This window comes from Phacochoerus africanus, chromosome 13 (genome assembly GCF_016906955.1).
Source record: "Phacochoerus africanus isolate WHEZ1 chromosome 13, ROS_Pafr_v1, whole genome shotgun sequence".
NCBI classification, from domain to species: Eukaryota; Metazoa; Chordata; class Mammalia; order Artiodactyla; family Suidae; genus Phacochoerus; species Phacochoerus africanus.
The window spans coordinates 21,895,958-21,917,722 of record NC_062556.1 but is presented as its reverse complement, the minus strand read 5'-3'; the positions used below and the strand labels follow the sequence as shown (position 1 = coordinate 21,917,722).

The 21,765-nt window shown below is 39.6% G+C and overlaps 1 protein-coding gene across 1 annotated transcript in view; it reads left to right on the top strand.

The window, feature by feature from the left end:
* GTF2F2 (general transcription factor IIF subunit 2) overlaps nt 1-21,765 on the top strand; it is a 151,477-nt gene that overhangs the window by 113,007 nt on the left and 16,705 nt on the right. Inside the window, exons 6-7 of the mRNA XM_047755778.1 lie at nt 8,165-8,264; nt 20,158-20,301. Of these exons, the coding sequence (XP_047611734.1) occupies nt 8,165-8,264; nt 20,158-20,301 (244 nt within the window). The remainder of the gene's footprint in view (nt 1-8,164; nt 8,265-20,157; nt 20,302-21,765) is intronic.

Below are 21,765 nucleotides of genomic sequence, written 5' to 3'. Positions count from 1 at the left end.
ACTGGGCGATTTGATTAACAGGAAAAGCATAAGCAGTAAAGGGTTTTTTATGTCAACTGCTGTTGCTTCCTTCTGCCGCATCTTTCCTTTTTGCCTGCCCCGCTTCTTCCCCTTCCCCATTGCACACACACTCACACTGCAGTCCAAACTTGCCAGGGTGAAAAACAATTGGCTTTAATGAGATGGTGAAGAAATTATGCCTGACTTGGACTAAAGAAAAAACACATTGCAATGGATAAGTTGCAAGTGACCAAAATTTATAATTACTTGAACACTTCAGGCAGTGCAAAGCTTAGATACTGGTTGTTGCACAAAACTCACAAGAACCAGCTGTGTGTGCTTCTCCCTGACCGCCTTGCTCCCGTTTGGGCATCTGTAGTACTTGCCTGCAACCAGAGCATTGGTGACTGCGAAGTGATGCTACTGCTTAGGCTACATGTATCCACTGAACATGCTTTCAAGTTCAGGATAATAAGGAAAGAATGTGAGAGGAAAGAAAGCTACCTAAGATAGTAAAAATGCTCTGGGCATCAGGTAAGAGAATTATTTTTTGGTCTACTGAGCAGAAATTCTTTGTCATTAGCCAACAGAGCTTAAATAACTCTCTGGAATGTTGATGGTTTATGCTCTTCCTGGAGAAGTGAAAATTAAGGGATTGACAGTCTTACAGGGTTTCAGTGAAAAATAAAAATTAGGCAGCAATTAAAAAAGAATACCAAGACACCTATAAAATGTCTTTATTACACTGCGATTTATTTTACCTTATTCAGTACGTACCGAAACCTTGTGGGTGTCTGTTAATTTCTAATGAATTAACAAAGTCCATTGCACATCAGCATTCCGTCGCTAGGTGTAGGTTCCTCTGGACAACTTGCTAACAAACATAATGGGCATATTTTGGACATAATATATTTTCTTAAATAGCTATAAATAGTTTAAATGGGCATGGAGTTCCCTTGGGGCACAGCAGGTTAAGGATTCGGTATTGTCACAGCAGCAGTCTGGGTTGCTGTTGTGGTACTGATTTCATCCCTGGCCTGGGGATTTCCATATGTCACAGGCAAGACCAAAAAAATGTTAAAAAAAATTAAAAAAAAAATTTTAATTGAGATAGTATATATTTACCACATTGAAAAGACATCTGGATTGCTTCATTATTATTTACGAAGCAGTGATGTAAGTGAAGAGCACGGGACAAGGAATCTTGTGGGGGGGGTTCCCCCTCTCTGCCTCTGACAAGCTCTGTGATCATGAGGAAGTCACCCTTATACTGGGACTTAATTAGCAATTTGAATTATACTATTCTCATGCAGAAGACTTCAACTCAGTGTTAAGTCTTTCCTTAAGAGGAAGCTGTGAGGTTGAATCCTGAAATTGCTAGTTTTATAAAAAGCCAAAACCAAACAGCTTGCCGTATTATATAGGAGATATAGTCAACTCTTAGTCCGAGCACCAGCTGAAAGGCACTCCCCTAAGAGCAGTCTAGGCGAGCCCATCAGCCAGCCCATGGATCTCAGGATGGCGGCGTGGGATGGCAGTTGAAAATTGCTGGTCCTTCCACAAATCCGCGTGGTCTTGATGCCAGTTGGTTATGATGCAGTTGTGTCATGGCTTTCCTGTTTCTAGTTATAATTCTTAAATCTTTGCTGCTGCTTTGCTTCGAACAAACAAACAAAAGGCCCCTGGGATACAGGTGTATAGATCAGAGGGCTGCTAACTAGTGGCCTGATAGGGTTAGTATTTGTGTTTTTTGGATTTGAGGGGTTTTTGTTTTGCTTGGGGAGAGAGGAGGATTGACCTTTTAAAAAATTGTATTATATTGGCAGTGTTTAATAAATGATTTCACATAAAAATCTGACTCTGCGTTTTCTTACGCAGTTGGAAGACCTGGTGGTCATGGTCTTGCTTTCCTGCAGAGTAACAGTCAGCTGGTGCTGAGGGCTTGCTGCCCACAGCTCTGTTTCTGTTTCTCCGCAGCCCCCATCTCTCCCTGTTACTCTCTGCTGTGCTACAGACCCGTGTAGACATTCGTTTGTGATCCTTTCGCGCTATCCAGTAGAACGACCCGCAGGGTCAGGGGTGTTCTATATGTGTATGTGTTACCCAGTGTGTGAACAGTTACGATGATGGGTGTTCCTGAGGAACTGGGGTTTTAATTTCAATTAACTTTAAATCGTTGTGTATTGCTAGTGGCTACTGCACTGGACAGTGCAAGTAGATAATGGACTTTTTTCCTTTATTGGGTATTTCCTACAGAGTGAAAATTAAACCTTAATTTATTTTACACTCTCTTCTCTTAAATGCCAGATCTCAAGTGTTAGCATTTATTACTGTAAATCTTATGATTGGACAACCAAATTACCATCCCTGATTAAATGCAGGAGCCGAGGAGTTCCCGTTGTGGCTCAGTGGTAACGAATCTGACTAGGATCCATGAGGACGCAGGTTCGATTCCTGGCCTTGCTCAGTGGGTTAAGGATCTGGTGTTGCCTCGAGCTGTGGTGTAAGTCGCAGACGCAGCTCGGATCTGGCGTTGCTTTGGCTGTGGCATAGGCTGGCAGCTACAGGTCCAATTTGACCCCTAACCTGGGAACTTCCACATGCCATGGGTGCAACCCTAAAATAAATGCAACCTAAAATTTTTCTTCCTCTCATCCTTTTTTCTTATCTATTCAGCACATTTAAATTGCATGCCTTTTCTAGGCCCTAGGGATATGAGCAAGGTCCCTGTTCTCATGAAGCTTACAAATAATTAGCAAATATTTGTAAGAGATACTTAAATTACTTAATTTTAATATGTAATATCTATAATTATTCTAGTAGTCCTGCCAGATATATTTTGATTACTTATCAATTGCAAATGTTAAAATTTTTTCGCATCCACATTCTGACTAACATTTACTACTGTTACTATTCCTCTGAGAAGCTCTCTTTGTCCTGGTAAAACTTGCTGTAAATGTCTTAACACTAGGCATCATTAGAACATTTTTTTGCATTAGTCAGTCAGCTCAGCACACACCTGGGTATTACCTCACCTGGCCTTTCTCCCAGCCTTCTGTCCTCCTGCTCCCAAGCTGGGCCTTCTGAAACTTCAGTTTTCGTTGTCTGACTTTGGGCCAAGCGTGTGTGCTCTCGTCACAGGAAGTTCCTGTTTCTACTTGCTGGGAGACTTTTCTCTCTCGCCCTGCAAATGTCAGCCTCCTTCTGTCCTTGGAAGGCAGTGTTTACCTCCTTCACTGCTTTACTCTCTCTCTTTCAAAAATGAAATCAACATCTTGAGAAAATTGACCTTCTTTTGTGAAAGCTGTCATTTTAAGAATAGCATAAATTGCAGTCAAATGCAGCTAGAGTACAAAGGATAGATGAGAGCTAAAATAATGATATTTACATTATAAAATGACTTCTACATTGGCAGTTGCTTATGGAAACATTCGTCACTGTTTTTGTGGTTAAATTTTATAGTCGATAACCAGATTAGCAAGGCAGTATCAGGGTGTTTCACTTGGGCAAGAGAGTAGTCGCCATGTATAAAATCAGGCATTTGTTAATATGGGATTTGGCCTTTCCTTTGTGATCTAGTTGTCCAGTAAAGGTGTCATTTGTTCATTTGCTTAACTGATATTTATTGAATTACTTTTACATAAGAGGCACTGTACTTAGCACCGAGGTAAATGAAGGATCTACTGACTAAAATTTGTAGACCTCTCTTCCCCAATCTGCCAACAGCTTAGAGCAATAGAATTTGACTTTTAATGAATTTTAATTTTGAAAATATACTAAAGAATTTGAGAATTGAATTCCCACTATAGCACATGAATCTTAGTAAAGTATAATGAAGATCTTTTTAAGTAACTTTAAGAAGGATGATTGTGCACCAGGATTTATAGCCTACTGACCAGTGATATTTGACTTAATAGGCATCTTTTTGTCAGTTTTACAAAGGAGAAAGTGCTCTTCTTTGCCTGTGCTTGTGCGTGTGTAGAATTGGTCGAGTTGAAAGATTAATGAGCATCAAGGAGAATTACTTTTTTTGAGATACAGTTGATGTACAATATTACATAAGTTTCAGGTGTAAAACAAAGTATACCCAAATTCACCATTTTTAAAGGTTATAGTCTGTTTATAGTTATTATAAGAGAACTGCTAATTTTGAAATAAACTCAATGAGCTTTTCTTTTTCTTTTTTTGTCACATCCACAGCATGTGGAAGTTCCTGGGCCAGGGTTTGAACCTGCACCACAGCAGTGACACCTGAGCCACTGCAGTGACAGTGCCAGGTCCTTAACCCACTGCACCACGAGGGAACTCCCTATTACTACTTCTTGAAAATAACACCATGTTTTAAATTTTTCCGAAAAAGTTGAGCCGTTTTTTTAATGGTTGTGATAGTAAAACTTTTAGCTTCCTCAGAGTCCAGCCTGAAACTTTGGGATGTAGTTTGCTGTTCAGCTGTACAAACCAAGTATTTCCAAATTATGTTGTTTTTTTACAAGCCCAGCTAAACCATATTTTGACTTTGAAGCCATGTTGAGGTCAGGGCTGTTGAATTTGGTACATTGTTGGGTGGTGAAATGGAGTTGCAAATTGTTCTGACACTTCATGAGATCATGTTAAATGAATTATTTAGTGTTAAGTAAAGAACCCTGCTAAATTATTTTAAACTATTCAGATTAATTAAAGTATTTTGAGATTTAGTTCTTTAAAAATGTGTTACATTTTCAGTCCATAGTTTAACCTTTTGAGTTTTGAATCATAAGGTAGCCTCCTTTAATTAAAATAAAACCCTTGGAATTGACTTTCGAAATTTATAATAAAAAGGTTAAATTTTATATGAGCTCTTTAGTTTTGAAAAGTTAAGTCATTGTTTTCCTTTATATATTTAAAAGACTAAATACTTTGAGGATGCAAATGGCATGGCACTCAATGGATGATAAAATTGGCTTTTAGAACTCTTTCATTAGAATTGAAAGGAATGTATGCCACATAATCCTGAATCAAGATGCAGTGGTTGGAAATAAATTCTAGTACAAGAGCATGACAAGAATAAGCTGCCGTCTATAAAGACATACTTCCCTAAACAAACTGAAACCCCAAGGAATTTTCAAATTGTGAAGTAATGGAATAATCATTTAGCATGGAAGGAGGAAGCTAGCTCATGCCTCCCTGCTTGAATTGTGGAGTGAGGTGATTGAAACAGGAAAGATAATTTAGTGGCAGCATAACAGGTAGATTATCATTTAGAGAGAACAGACCCCTGAGAAGTGATTGCATTAAGGGATAGGGCTAAGGTTAGAACACAGAGAGGTGTTCAGAAACAGACTGCCACTTAGTTAAGTGTTGTTTTTTTGGTTTTTGGTTTTTTAGCTCAAAGCATTACACATGCTTGGTTTGTCTACTTCTTTGTAAACATTCTTCTATCTATTTTCAGTCACTTTTTCTCTCTAAAGGTTTATCTCTTAGTCCCTTTGAGACATCTCAATTCGGTGGAGTCATTTCTGGCCAGTTTTTTTTTGCCTTACCTCTTTATAAACAGGAACTGTCCTGCTTCTTTGCAGCACACGGTCAGTAGTCATAATACCAACCCCGTCCCTCCTTAGTCCTGCAGATAATTGGTTAGAGATAAACATTTGTTTAACAGTTGTCTTCCACCAGAGCCAGTTTTTTCTTCACAGAGATAGGTACCCAGTAAGCATATGACAGATGATTTCCAGTAAGAGGGCCCTTCTAAAGTCTGGTTGTAGCACAGCTGCAGCTGGATGCAGACGTGGGAGAAGGGTGTATTAAGCTGGAGAGATATGCACAGAATAGATCCCAGAGGGACATGCAGTCATGGAAAGGAGCTTGTGTGTCCCCCAAGAACAGTTAAGAGGCCATTGAAGGGTTGTAAGCCCAAGTCCACCTTTGGGTGGACGTCTCTCTTCTAGAAGTCTAACTAGTGCCGTCTTCCTTGTTCATAGAAAGTTTATTTAGCACATGAAAAACAAAGCACATACAATTTATGTTTACATATACAGTAAGTTTCTAAAGACATTTCTAGAGTACTTTTTTTATACTTCATAAAGTAATGATTTATGTATTTAAAGAATATATATGACTTATAAATAATTGGAAGAATTAAAATATTTATATTTTAATACAGAAATGACTGTACTCGGGTGGTACAGCGGGTTAAGGATCTGGTGTCACTGCTGTGGCTCAGGTCGCTGCTGTGGAGGTGGGTTCAATCCCTGGCCCAGGAACTTCTCCATGCCAAAGGTGTGGCCACAAAAAAAAAAAAAAAAGAAAAAAGAAAAAAAGAAAAACAATTGGTAGATATCTAATATCCTCTGAGGAATTTGGTATTATGTACCAAAAAATAGGCAGAAATAAACAGAAATGACTTCATCCAAGGAATTAAATCGTAAGAATGTTGTATAAGCAGGTACCTTTGTTTTTATTCCCTTTGAAAAAATTTCAGATGAAAACTATTTTTAGTTCCTATTCTGTTGAATTAAAGAATTTGAAGTCCCATTAAAAGAAGTAATACATGATAAATGACCAATTTTTTATGGCTTTCAAACTAACCTTTTAGTTTGATATTTCTTTTTCCTTTATGAAAGTATACTTCCTTATCTCATGGTAAAAGTGATAAGATGCCTAACAGAAATTTAGAAAACATGCAGAAATCTTAAATGCATTCATTCTGATTTCTTTCTTCTCATCTTTCATGTTAGTTCCACTCTCTTTAGGGAAAAAAAAAAAAAAACAACACTTTTTTTTGTATGCAGTTTTATGACATGGTTTTCAGTTTCTTTGCTATGACTATTATATCCCACTGGTTTCTTTTGGGTTCACTTTACTTCTTACTGAAGGAAGTCCTTGAATAGTTCTCCCTGTGGGGATCTATGAATGTTCAACTTTGTTTTTGTACAAAGATACTTTCCTTCTACTCTCATTCTTCGATTATAATTTACTTAGACATGCTTGGCAATTTTTTTTTCCTGTAGTGCTTTGAATATAGTCTTATATTCTGATATCTTGCTGATGAGAAGTCTAAAGGTACAAATGATACCTTCTGTCCTTTAAAAATAGCCTCTTTAGAAAGCTGTGCTTTTTTCCTCTTAAAATTTGTTTTATTTGCTGCGCTCATAAACCAAAAGAATTAATCTAATTTTAAAAATAAGAAGCAAATGAAGAATTCTCTTGTGTCACAGCAGGTTACGGATTCAGTGTTGTCACTGCAGCAGCTTGGGTTGCTGCTTTGGTACAGATTCAGTCCCTGGCCCAGGAACTGCCACGTGCTGCAGGTGCAGATACATATACACATAAATAAAGAAATAATTGAATGTGAGTCACTGGGCATGATACTGTTTAGTCCAAAACAAAATCTTCTCAGACGTGTACTAGTTAAAAATGTTATGTTTTGCTGTATGTAGTGTCATATATTTATTTTATAGCTCTTTTGCAGAAGTGGTATTTTTAGTTACTTTTTAATTTTTTTTTTTTTTTTTGTCCACGCCTATAGCGTGTAGAAGTTCTCAGGCCAGCAGTCGAACCTATGCCACAGCGGCAGCCCAAGCCACTGCAGTGACAACACCAGATCCTTAACAAACTGCACCACAAGGGAATTCTAGTTATTTTTTAAGTTTAGTTGGCTAGAGTCCTCTAATAGTTGTAGACGAATGCTGTCCAGTAGAAATTTCTGTGATGATGGAAATGTTATTTGCCTGCACTGTCCAGCAAAGCAGCTGCTAGCCGCTGGGATCCTGAGGGCAGGTGTGTCATCTTTTTATCATATATTTCTCTCTTACCAAATGAATAGAAGTTTTGAATTAATACCTTCATTAGTTTTAGACCCTGTAATTTAATTCATTTTTACATGAAGATTTTTTTTTCCAGGAATTTAAAACTGATTAGCTTCTTCATTTTAAAAGTTACCTAGGTTTAACTGTATAGTGTAGATTTAGAAGGACGTTGTAGAATTAAAATGAAATGGTTTGTGTGTTTAGTTTATGATCTGATTTCTATATTGGAGTCATACATATTGAGTGTGTTTTTGAAGAATTAAGGCCAGTATCTTCCTTTCATATTAAGTACTAGATCTTGAATAAGAAAAACAACAGGAATAATTCATAAAGTTTCACTGTAATAAACAAGTTTGTTAACAGTGCCTTCTGTTTTTCAGATTACAAATAGAAGAATCTTCTAAACCTGTAAGGCTCTCACAACAACTGGACAAAGTCGTGACAACCAATTACAAACCTGTTGCTAATCATCAATACAATGTAAGTCTTCATGTTTCTTTTATTCTATTCCATCTTGACTATCACAGACTCTTAGGTTTTGAAAGGACCTCAGCAGTCACACCCCGTGCTGTCAGGTGCTTGCGTTATCTAGACTAAGTGAGGAATAATATAACCATTTGCCAAGCATAGAAAGAAAGTTCACTCTGTAACCTAAGTCACTCTGAGAAGAGGGCAACCACTTTTCAAATGCCTCTTGAAAAAAGTGTTTCAAAGAAATAAAACACCTCATTTTTCAGTGTTGCTAATGTTTTAAATCAGTATCCTTTTTTTTTTTTTTTGTCTTACTAGGGCCTTACCCACAGCGTATGGAGGTTCCCAAGCTAGGCGTCCAATTGGAGCTGTAGCTGCCAGCCTACTCCACAGCCACAGCAATGCCAGATCCGAGCCACGTCTGCAACTTACACCACAGCTCATGGCAATGCTGGATCCTTGACCCACTGAGCGAGGCCAGGGATCAAACCCGCAACCTCATCATTCTTAGTTGGATTTGTTTCTTCTGTGCCACGATGGGAACTCCTAAATCAGTATCCTTAAAACTATTAGCTTTGTGGTTGCCAGAGGGGAGAGGGAGGAAGTGGGATGGACTCAGAGTCTGGGGTTAATAGATGCAAACTATGGCATTGGAATGGATAAGCAATGAGATCCTGCTGTATAGCACAGGGAACTATATCTGGTCACTTGTGATGGAACATGATGGAGGATAATGTGAGAAAAAGAATATGTACGTGTGTATGACTGGGTCACTTTACTGTACAGTAGAAATGAACAGAACACTGTAAATCAACTGTAGTGGAAAAATCATAAATATTAGCTTTACTATTTTTTCTATACCTTTAGAACTGGGAGTTTTTACTGTTTCGACAGAAAATTTTAAAGGTCATGAAACGATGGTAATTTTTCCTATTGATTATTAAGATTGTTTTGCATAGTTTCAGCTTTCACAAGCATTTTTATGGACTCACACTACTATGCAAAGTGAGGACTGCCATTCTATCTATACTTAAATATTTTTTATTGCAGCATATCTTACATTTATTATATCTAATATATACAGTATATTCTGTGTGTGTGTACCTATACATACACAGATAACATAGTACACAAATATATTGTATACATGTTGTGTGTACCTTTGGCCAGATACTGTTCTAACTACTTTGACTACTTCTGTTTTCCTTGTTTCACAGAGGAGGTAACTGAGCCACAAACAGGTTAGCTTAGTTGAGGTCACACAGCTCAGTAATTAACTAGTCCAGGTGTTGAAACAAGCAGTCTGGTTTAGAAGCCTTACCTTTTTTTTTTTTTTTAAATGAAAGTATAGTTAATTTACAATATTGTGATAGTTTTAGGTTTACAGCAGAGTGATTCAGTTATACGTACATATATACTTTTATTCTTTTTCATCAGAGGTTATTATAAGATATTGAATATAGTGCTTTGTAGTGAATCCTTGTTGTCTACCTGTTTTATGTATAGTAGTGTATATCTGTCCATCCCACACTCCTAATTTATCCTCCCTGCCTTCCCCTTTGGTGACCATAAGTTTGTTTTCGCAATCTGTGAGAAGAAGCCTTACTCTTAATGAACCACTATACTGTGTGGCTGCAGGCATTAGCAGTGCTAAGAGGGCTGAAGGTTTTGGGTCTTGAAGTAGAGGCAATGTAAGGAGAAATGTGATGATTTTCTGAAAGTAAAAGAAAGCCTCATTTAAGTCAAGTAGCAAATAACAGTTGGTGCCTTGTGTCCTACTTTGTTGCTTAAGATTCCCTTTGATACTGAGTTTAGGAAGAAATAAACTCCCTTTAAGACTAGCCTTAAGTTCCAGGCTTATTAAGTGACGCAGAATGGTATCTGCCAAACTGCTACTTTATGGTATTTGATATTCTCATAGTGCTTTTATGTGAGGGGTAGCAAATGCAGATGCCTCCAGGGCCAAGCAGGCATCTTCCTGAACAAGATCCTGAAGTTCAAGAAGGTAAATGCCAGGAACGGTGATGACCGGGAGTGCGTGTGCTCCTTCTGAAGACACAGATTTTAAGAATTGCTACCCTGTGTGGATTATAAATCAAGCAAGTCAAAATTCAGCTGCATCCACCAAGGCTTCTGTTTTACAGCCTCTGGTGATGCTTCAGGAGAAAAGTAAACTAAAGGGGATACGCAGGGTAAGTGGGGGCAAACATCATAAGTATCAGATAATCCAAGAGACAGATCTTTATGATGTTTCTTGGTTGAGACAAGTAGCTAGACGTGTACTACTTTGTCCTCTTCTATTCTAGTCTTTTCTACTCTTAGAAGAGAATATATACAACTTCTCCAAGCTAAGTGGGAATAGAGGAGTAAAGTAGGATAAATCTTAATTCTCTTTGCCTTTCTTCTTCATCAGTAGGCTTCTCCTGTAGCCCCGGACTAGCTTTTTTCTTCCCTTTAGGCCAGGCTACTGTATACCATTTCTACTCTTGTATACATTGGTTTTGCAGTGAGGACAAAAAAGACCACACTTTTTGTAGGCTATAAAAAAATATACCTTCACGGAGAGAAGTGTGGTCATTTGTGTCCAAAGCACTATGTAAGGGTACAGCCTTTGATCTGGCAGTCCTATATCTAAGAATTTATCTCAGTGAGACAAGTGCCCAAAGGAGTATAATATGGTAACGTTTCTCTCTATTGTTTAAGATAGGAAAAGGTTGGAAACAAATGTCCAAAAATGAGGATTTGTTCAGTCCTTCTAACCACTGTTATTTTTTTATGGTAGGTGCTAGAGTGATTTTATCCTAGCGTTCTTCTTGATGAAATCTTTTCGAATTGTTGAGGTTGTCACCATGAGCATGTATTGTCTGAACTGTCCGAGTGGGCAGTAGAACTTTTCCGTTGGGATGGATAGGGAAGAGTATTGGCACTTGGCCATGCCAGTGTCCTACCACAGTTACATGATACATGTCTTCTCTCCACAACAACAATTTTTTAATGCTTGCCTTGTGCCTGAAATTACCTACTTTTAGTGAACCAAATAGATAAAATTTCTGTCTTCAAGGAGCTACTACTTCTTTCAGTTTCTCTGGTCATGCCTTTTCAGACCTCAGTTAGGGTATAATCTATATTTCCTTTGACTTAGTCAAATTTGTATATTATAATTTTTTTTTCCCTAAATTCCACTGCAGGAGTCACTGTTGTTGTACTGCTGCATCCATTATTCCTCAAGCAAAAGGACAGTCTCTCTTAGGTCAATCAAAGATGCCACTTTTGCTGATATCAAAGTTCTGACCTCTAATTCATATTCAGAGTGACATTGATCCAATATTGACTTGGCAGATATAGAAGATAGATTCCAAATGTCATGTTTTTAGAATGTTTTCCATTGTTCTCTTTTTACTGCTAAAATAAATACAGATACATTGTATTTTGAACTTGTTAGGATATAAAGCTATCACATCCACTTTTTTTATTGTTACTCACATGAATTTATCACATCTGTAGTTGTATAATGATCATAACAATCTGATTTCACAGAATTTCCATCCCACAGCCCAGGCACATCCCCCCACCCACCAAACTCTCTCCTCCGGAGACCATAAGTTTTTCAGTGTCTGTGAGTCAGTATCTGTTCTGCAAAGAAGTTCAGTCTGTCGCTTTTTCAGATTCCACATGTCAGTGAAAGCACTGGATGTTGGTGTCTCATTGTATGGCTGACTTCACTTAGCGTGATAGTTTCTAGGTCCATCCATGTTGCAAAAAATGCTGCTATTTCGTTCTTTTTAATGGCTGAGTAATATTCCATTGTGTATATGTACCACATCTTCTTCTTCTTCTTTTTTTTTTTTGTCTTTTTGCTATTTCTTGGGGTGCTCCCACAGCACATGGAGATTCCCAGGCTAGGGGTCCAATCGGAGCTGTAGCCGCCGGCCTACGCCAGAGCCACAGCAACGCTGGATCCGAGCCGCATCTGCAACCTACACCACAGCTCACGGCAACGCCGGATCGTTAACCCACTGAGCAAGGACAGGGACCGAACCCGCAACCTCATGGTTCCTAGTCGGATTCGTTAACCACTGCGCCACGACGGGAACTCCTGTACCCCATCTTCTTGATCCACTCCTCTGTCGATGGACATTTAGGTTGTTTCCATGTCTTGGCTATTGTAAATAGTGCTGCAGTGAACATTGGAGTACATGTGTCTTTGCAAGTCGTGGTTTTCTCTGGATAGATGCCCAGGAGTGGGATTGCTGGATCAAATGGTAGTTCTCTGTTTAGTTTTCTGAGGCATCTCCATACTGCTTTCCACAGTGGTTGCACCAATTTACAATCCCACCAACAGTGTACTAGTGTTCCTTTTTCTCCACACCCTCTGCAGCACTTATTGTGTGTAGACTTTTTGATGATGGCCATTCTGGCTGGTGTTAAGGTGGTACCTCAGAGTGGTTTTGATTTGCATTTCTCTAATAATGAGTGATGTTGAACATCTTTTCATGTGTTTCTCAGCCATCTGTATGTCTTCTTTGGAGAACTGTCTGTTTTGATCTTCTGCCCATTTTTTGATGGGGTTGTTTGGTTTTTTTGGTATTGAGCTGCAGAAGGTGTTTATAAATTTTGGAGATTAATCCCTTGTCAGTTGCATCATTTGCAAAGATTTTCTCCCATTCTGTGGGTTGTCTTTTTGTGTTGTTTAGGGTTTCCTTTGCTGTGCAGAAACTTTGAGGTTTGATTAGGTCCCATTTGTTTATTTTTCTTTTTGTTGTCAGTACTCTAAGAGGTGGATCAGAGAAGATGTTGCTGTGGTTTATGTCAGAGAGTGTTTGGGCTGTGTTTTCCTCTAAGAGTTTTATAGTGTCTGGTCTTATATCTAGGTCTTGAATCCATTTTGAGTTTATTTTTGTGTATGGTGTTAGGGAGTGTTCTAATTTCATCACTGTCATTTTTAATACGGCTTGTGATTCCCCATCTTTGATGATGATTCACTCAGTCTTGCTCATGGAAGCGGAAGCAACTCTAGATATTTCAGTCAGAACGGGACTTAAAGTAGAGAATTGATTACAGGTGTTTACAAAATGGAGCACAAAACAGGAGGGCTGGCATCGCCGAGGGTCAGAGGGGTTGGTTACCAGTGATGAGGATGCTGCTGCCAGAGGCGCTCCCACAGCCCTTCCTCCTCTTTCCTTCTCCCCTTGGCAGAGCCCCAGCTGGAAACTAGCTGCTGGCAAGGGAGTCTTGGAAACATGGCCTGCAGGTCCCCCTGATGCCACCACCACCTCCAAGGCCAGGAGCCGAAGGCTTGTTGAAAATAATTTAACATAGTGACCCTTGACCTCTGTGTCATATGTTAAGTTGTATTAGCTATTGCTGGTTTGAAGCTATCACAGTTTGCAGTTCATTTAAAAACTAAGCACACTGAATTTCCTGTTGCGACTCAACTAAGAACCCTAGTAGTATCCACGAGGATGCTGGTTCCATCCCTGGCCTATCTCAATGGGTAAAAGGATCCAGCAGTTCCACAAGCTGTGGTGTACGTCGCAGATGTGGCTCGGATCTGGTATCGCTGTGATTGTGGTATAGCTCTGTAGCTGTAGCTCGACCACCTAGCCTGGAAACTTCCATAAACCACGGGTGTGGGCCCTTAAAAAAAGACAAAAAAACAAAACAAAAAAACTAGACATCCTAAATATGAGACTGATGACTGTATTTTGTTTTGGGGTTTTTTTTGGAGGGGGGTGGGATTCTTTTTAGGGCTGGATCTGCGGCATTTGGAGGTTCTGAGGCTGGTGGTCGAATGGGAGCCGCAGCTGCTGGCCTTCAGCACAGCCACAGCAGCAAGGTATCCGAGCCACGTCTGCGACCTGTACCACAGCTCACGGCAACACCAGATCCTTAACCCACTGGGTGATGCCAGGGATCAGACCTGCATCTTCATGGATACTAGTCAGATTCATTTCCACTGAGCCACGATGGGAACTCCTAGACCTAAGGTTTTTAAAAAGAAATAGTATCTTCTTGCCTCTGTTATGTTCTCCTCCACCCTCATCCCCCTTAGCCAGCTTGAAAAAAAGATTTCTCTTTCCCTTTTTTCCTATCAAGAGCCTTTAATCTGAAAGTGATAGAGAATTAGAAAAGTTGAACTAGAAAAAAAATTTTTTTTGATTTTTCTAAAAATGGAGTTCCCATTGTGGCTCAGTGTTAATGAACCTAATTATCCATGAGGATGTGTGTTCAATCCCTGGCCTCACTCAGTGGGTTAAAGATCTGGCCTTGCTGGTGTGAGCTGTGGTGTAGGTTGCAGACAAGGCTTGGATCTGGCATTGCTGTGGCTGTGGCCTAGCCTGGCAGCTGCAGCTCCAATTTGACCCCCAGCCAGGAAGCTTCCATATGCCGTAGGTGTGGCCTTAAAAAAAAGCAAAAAAAGAAAAAAGAAAACTATTGGTAGAGGGAATAGAACTATTATGTACCAGCTTGAGGTAAACCCCCAGGAACCAAAAGGAAAACTTATTTAATGCATGCTCTGTTTTCTTCTGCATGGCAACTACCTGTGTTAGTTTTCAGAACTAAGATTATTGGGAACTAAGATTTGTTTGTTTGTTTGTTTGGCTTTTTGTTTTGTTTCTATGTATATGTATAAATTTAGACTTTTACTGATGAAAATAGATGCCTGCAGGACTGTGTCTAAAGGCCTTTCAGCAGTATTTGCCCACTGTAATACATGGCATAGAGTAAGAATACTGCATGCTTTGTCCATTTGAATTTGCACACCATGGGCTGATCAACTCTAAAAAATTAATTTCCTCCCAAGAGATAACGACACACTAGGCAGAAATAGAAGCTTTGGGGGTGAGGGAATCTTTCATAAGAATTTAAAATGCAAACCGTGATATTCAAGGCTGTCGTGCTCACTTCAAAAGTTAAAATAAAAGCCTCCACAAAGGCTGCCTTGACAAAGCAATCAAAGTATTTCTGCAAACAACAATCTAGAAATTTACAGACATCTGTATTATAATATTTTAATTAGCAGTGGGTGGCATTTATAATTTTAGTCAGTGATTATTGTTTCAATAATGACGAGTGAACAGCTCTATACCACATCCACAGTGGATTTTCAGCATTTGGTTGCATTCTAGTCTTGAATAATTTGTTTTCTCTTTCGAAAGTAAAATGGTATGTGATGGATTTCTTGGACTGTAAAAATTTGTAATAAGGTTCTTTCCAACTTGACATTTATTTTTGTGCAGCAGATTATGTAGTAGTATATGGTCATTGGGTTCTGATGTAAGATCAGTAATTAAAATTCATGTAATATAAAAGCTATTTCTAGTCCTATAACTATCCTACTAATATCCTACTAACTATCCTACTAATATCCTGCTAACAAGTTAGATATCGGACTACTTTGAGTGTTATTTCCTTACAAAGTCAGTGCAAAACTAAATGCCCAAAGAGCTAAAATGAGAAGTAGCATTATCTCAAAACAGTACTCTTCTCCTAGGTAGACTAGTTAATATCGTTGGTAGTTTATTTGTAGAATTAATTTTATTTGTAGTACAAAGCTGTAATTGTAATAATAAGATTGCCGTTTCTACTGTTTGGCTTAAAAAAGAAAAGATACCTCGGGGACCTTAGTTTTGTCTTGAGTGTAAGATTAGTTATTAGTAACTTAATGATCACGGAAATCATTTCAATCCATTTTCATAATTACACAAACGTTGGAGCTACCTGACACCACAGAACAGAATATAGGTTATGAGCCAGTCTTGGACATTATCAAAAAAGATTTAACTTTTTGTAGTGCTCTACTTCAAAAATTTTGTTTTACCGAGTTCCCACTGTGGCGCAATGGGTTAAGAATCTGACTGCAGGAGTTCCCGTTGTGGCGCAGTGGTTAACGAATCCGACTAGGAACCATGAGGTTGCGGGTTCAGTCCCTGTGCTTACTCAGTGGGTTAAATGATCCAGCATTGCCGTGAGCTGTGGTGTGGTTGCAGACGCGGCTCAGATCCAGCGTTGCTGTGGCTCTGGCGTAGGCCAGTGGCTACAGCTCCTATTCGACCCCTATCCTGGGAACCTCCATATGCCTTGAGAGCGGCCCAAAGAAATAGCAAAAAGACAAAAAAAAAAAAAGAATCTGACTGCAGGAGTTCCCATCGTGGCACAGTGGTTAACGAATCTGACTAGGAACCATGAGGTTGCGGGTTCGGTCCCTGCCCTTGCTCAGTGGGTTAAGGAACCAGCATTGCCGTGAGCTGTGGTGTAGGTCACAGACGTGGCTCGGATCCCCCGTTGCTGTGGCTCTGGTGCAGGCCGGCAGCTACAGCTCTGATTAGACCCCTAACCTGGGAACCTTCATATGCCGAGGGTAAGGCACTAGAAAAGGCAAAAAGACAAAAAAAAAAAAAAAAGAATCTGACTGCAGCATCTCAGGTCACTGCGGAGGCATGGGTTTGATCCCCAGCCTGATGCGCTGGGCTAAAGGATCCTGCATTTCCACAGCTGCAGCTTAGGTCACAGTTAGACTCGGAGTCAGTCCCTGGTCCTTGATCTTCCATGTGCTGTGGGTGTGGCCATTGAAAAAAAAAAAATTGTTTTACAACAATCTTTTCTGTAGGTAATCCTATAGGCACAGACCTTGAGGGCATTAAAGAGATGTTTCCAGTTTACTTTTTTTGTTTTTAAATAAATGTAGAATTAAATTTCTTTAAGAAAGAATATTTCCATTTTTGTCATTGCTGGGGGGGGGGGGTTTATGTGTCTGTTCTCAGATTACACTTCTAAATGTTTTTATTTCACTAGTCAAAAAATAAAATTAGGCTTCCCTGTCCCCTGGGTTATTGAGCCATTGATAGACATGGTTAATACAGAAAATAAGCATACAATTCTAGTCTCTTGTCACTCTAATTTAAAGTAGGAAAGCACCAGTGTTAAGCGTGGTATTTTTGAGATCAAAGCATGTAAACCAAGATTTTTTTAATTAAATTTAAAGTTAGATTTTAAATAAAAGTTTTTTTTAAAAATCTGAACTTTCAGGCTGCAAACTAAGTACAGTTGTAAACTGAGAAAAATATGACATATTTCAGACATTGGTCCACAAAGCAAGACTTAAAATATTAATCTCTTGGGAGTTCCTGTTGAGTAGAAGCTCAGCAGAAATGAATCTGACTAGCATCCATGGAGGATGCAGGTTCTATCCCTAGCCTCACTCAGTGGGTTAAGGATCTGGCGATGCCATGAGCTGTGGTGTAGGTCGCAGACGCGGCTCGGATGCTGTGTTGCTGCGGCTGTGGCATAGACCAGTGCCCCCTAGCATGGGAACCTCCATACTGTCATGGGTGTGGCCCTAAAAAGACATATATATATATATATAAATATGTATATGTATGTGTGTATATATATGTGTGTGTGTGTATATATATATGAATCCCTTTAAGGTGTTCCATGATATCATTCCTCTTTTTAGTCCAAAGACCCTCCTGCTTGGAGTTGTGGGTTTTGTCCTGGTGTATCATACTTTGTTTCTCCACATACAGACACTCTCTTAGTTCTGTCCTACTTTTGACCCAAGAGAAAGAAAATTCTCCCTTGAGTGGCCCTCAGGTCCAAGCCTTTGCTCTTGGCTATCCATACAGCCTCCTTTCTTGAAGAATTGGGGCAGACTCTGTACTTCTGCCTTTGTCCTTAATGTGCATGTTTTTTCACCTGTTTTTCCATCTTCCGCACATTGAGCAGGCATGAATTTTCCCCTTGGTCATGGATTTTTCTGGTCTCTTCCTCTCCAGTCTTAAATCCAGCTCTTCTAGTCACTCTGCTCTTTAATAATTCCTTCGCAGCTGCCCATAGTTGCTTTCTTTCAGGCTCTTCCCACCCAGAAAATCTTGAGGCTGGCTGGATTTCATTCCTCCCCAACAATATAATCTGTGCTGTACATTTGCACACTTTTTCAGCATCCTAGTCTTGCCTGGGGAGCTCCGTGGTTCGCTTACTACATTACTGCTGTTACTGTTACTTTGACTGCGTTTAAAATGCCCAAGACCCTCGGTATACCTAGTAATGCACAAGCTCTAAGGAGTGTCTTTTAAAAGAGAGTATCTTATTTTCCCCATATTTTAGTGCAATACCGAGTACATCATCCGTGCTTCATATGTTATGGAGAGAAATGGATTTTGAGTTTTACTCCCAAGGTGTACATATCACAAAAATTAAGACATTTTAATTTGGTCCTTTCTCCACATCTCCTAATTTTATTAATCGAAAGGCAGATACCCATTGTTGTCAAAGTTTCCTCTTGCAAATTATAGTTTGAAAATTTCTGATTACATGTAAAATATATTTTTGGGAGTTCCTGTTGTGACGCAGCAGAAATGAATCTGACTAGTATCCATGAGGATGCCAGTTTGATCCCTGGCCTATCTCAATGGGTTAAGGATTCGGTGTTGCCGTGAGCTGTGGTATAGGTCGCAGATGTGGTTCAGATTTGGCATTATTGTGACTGTGGTATAGGCCAGCAGCTGCAGCTCCAGTTCCGCCCCTAGTCTGGCAACTTCATATGCCAAGGGTGCAGCCCTAAAAAGTAAAATATATATATATATATATATATATTTTTTTTTTTTAACTCTTAACACCAGTAGAAATTAGACTTTATCTTTTTAAATCTCTATTGTTAAAATACAGAGAGGAGTTCCCGTCATGGCTCAGTGGTTAATGAATCCAACTAGGAACCATGAGGTTGCGGGTTCGATCCCTGGCCTTGCTCAGTGGGTTAACGATCCGGCGTTGCCGTGAGCTGTGGTGTAGGTCGCAGACGCGGCTTGGATCCCGCGTTGCTGTGGCTCTGGTGTAGGTCGGCGGCTACAGCTCCGATTCGACTCCTAGCCTGGGAACCTCCATATGCCGCTGGAGCTGCCCAAAAAATGGCAAAAAGACAAAAAAAAAAAATACAGAAAATAAGCCTAACTATGAGGCTAGAATTTGTACATAATTTTAATCATAGGTTTTGACAGGCATTGCACTGTCTTTGAAGCTGGTCTCTAGATTATAGTAATTCCAGTTGATGCACAGAAGATTATTCTCTGGCAGCTTTCACCTAGCCCCCTGATGCTTTATGTACCAGGTAGGCTGCTGCAGTTTATGTCCTATAACAAGTTCCTGAGGCTTTATCAAAATAATATTTTCTTTAAGAATTAAAAGATTAATCAACTAACATGAATGTAAGTTGCACGCTTTCAGTAAGAAGGTAATTTTTTTTACAAGTGTACGTATCTCTGGATGGTAATGCTAGCAGACAGTTTACACGTTCTTTGCCCGTGCTTGCTTCATTTTCCAGAAGAAACAAGTTCAGGTAGGTCACCAATTTTAGAGAGAAACAGGCTTCTGTCACAGCCCTTGTTCTTTCCTTTTTCCCAATGTTTCATTCCTAGAGAACCGGTTCCACGTTCCACCTGCCCCTTAGCCCTCTTCCTGCCCTGAGAAAACTCCAGTTTTGAAAGATGTTACCTACCAAACTGTATCCATCAGATAAACTATTTTTACTGTATTGTGGGTAATCAGAAACAAAGAATTGCAGTTAGACCTTGTGATCAGCATCGTACTAACCAGTAGCCATGCTGCATTGATATAATTTCAGCAAAGAAGGCTGTTTAGGGGGAAATGGACACATTCCCTAAAGCTTTAGGAAATAATGAAAATGGTTTCCAGTGGGCATGCACACCTTCTTAGAGCCTGAAAGGTGAGAGGAGCCCTGCGAGCAGTGAGCCCCCGGTTCCAAACGCTGCTCTTGGACCTGCTGCCTCATGACTGAACGTCTCACAGTCGTGTGAACGGCTGAAGAGACAGGGCTCCGTCTCAGAGGGAGCGTCTTGGATTGACGTCATCTTCTTTTTTTTCTTTTTCTTTTTGCATGTAGATTGAATATGAAAGGAAAAAGAAAGAAGATGGAAAACGAGCCCGAGCTGATAAGCAATATGTTTTAGACATGCTGTTTTCGGCTTTTGAGAAACACCAATATTACAACCTGAAGGACCTGGTGGACATCACGAAACAGCCTGTGGTATGTATCTGCTCACACTGACCCTTCGCTCATACGGCTTTCCTGAGAAGTGCCTTGTCAGTGAGTTCACTCACACCCACACTGATGCCAGGTTTTACTCCAGCACAGAAGAGATGTCTGAATGTAGCCTTTTTTCTCTGTCTTTCCTTTTTGTTTTTATTTTTAATTATTTATTTGGTAACTTTAGCTTCATTGTTGTGAAATCTATTTATTTATTTTTTATGAAAGCTCATTCATTCAATTCATATTTATTGTGTCCTTCTGTAAGCCAGGCATTGTGCTAGAAACTCGTTTTCATTAAAAAAAAAAAAAATGGTACCTGTGGTTTTTTGCTTGTTTGTTTCATTCTTAAAGGTTATACTTCATTAGAGTGTTATAAAATATTGGCTATACTCCCTGTGTGGCACAGTATGTCCTTGTAGCCTACTTTCCACCTAATTGTTTGTCCTTTTTACTCCCTCCCCCTCTATTGCCCCTCCCCTCTCCCTTCTCCCCACTGGTAGCCTCTAGTTTGTTCTCTGTATCTGTGAGTCTGCTTCTTTTTTGTTATCTTCACTAATTTGTTGTATTGTTCAGATTCCACATATAAGTGATAACGTAGTGTGTTTGTCTTTATCCCTTTGCCTTATTTCACTTAGTGTAAGGCTCTCCAGGTGCATCCATGTTGCTGCAGATGCAACATTTCTTTCACTTTTATGGCCAAGCAGTATTCCACTGTGTGTATATAGACACTACATCTTTATCCATCCGTCTGTTGGTGGACACCTAGGGTTGCTTTCACATCTTGGCAATTATTTTTTTAAAAAGGGGGGCCAGTCTTTAAGGCACTAACCTGCTATGGCCCCCTTTGCCTGGCAAAGCAATAAAGCTATCTTTTTCTCCTTTACCCCCCACTCCAAAAAAATGAAATACGAAGTTTAAAAAAAGTTCCCATTGTGGTACAGTGGGTTAAGAATCTGACTTAGGGCAGGTTGCATCACTGTGGAGATGTAGGTTCGATCTGTGGCCTGGCGCAGTCGGTTAGAGGATCTGGCAAAGGTTGCAGCTGTGACTCACATTCAGTCCCTGGGCCAGGAACTTCCATATGCCCTGGGTACGACCATAAAAAGAAAAATTAAATAATGCTGCTATGAATATTGAGGTGCACATATCCTTTGAGTTGGTGAGTTTTGTTTTTTTTCCCCCCTAGATGTGTATATCCAGTGGTGGAATTGCTGGATCATGTGGTGGTTCTTTTCCAGTTTTTGGAGAAACCTCTATATTGTTTTCCACAGCAACTGCACCAATTTACAGTCCCACCAACAGTGTAGGAGGGTTCCCTCACCAATATTTGTTATTTGTGGGCTTTAGGTTTTTTGGAATTTTTTGGTTTTTGGGCTTTGTTTTTTTGTTACTGTTTTTGATGATAGCTGTTCCCGACTGGTGTGAGGTGATATCTCATTGTGGTTTTGACATTCATTTCCC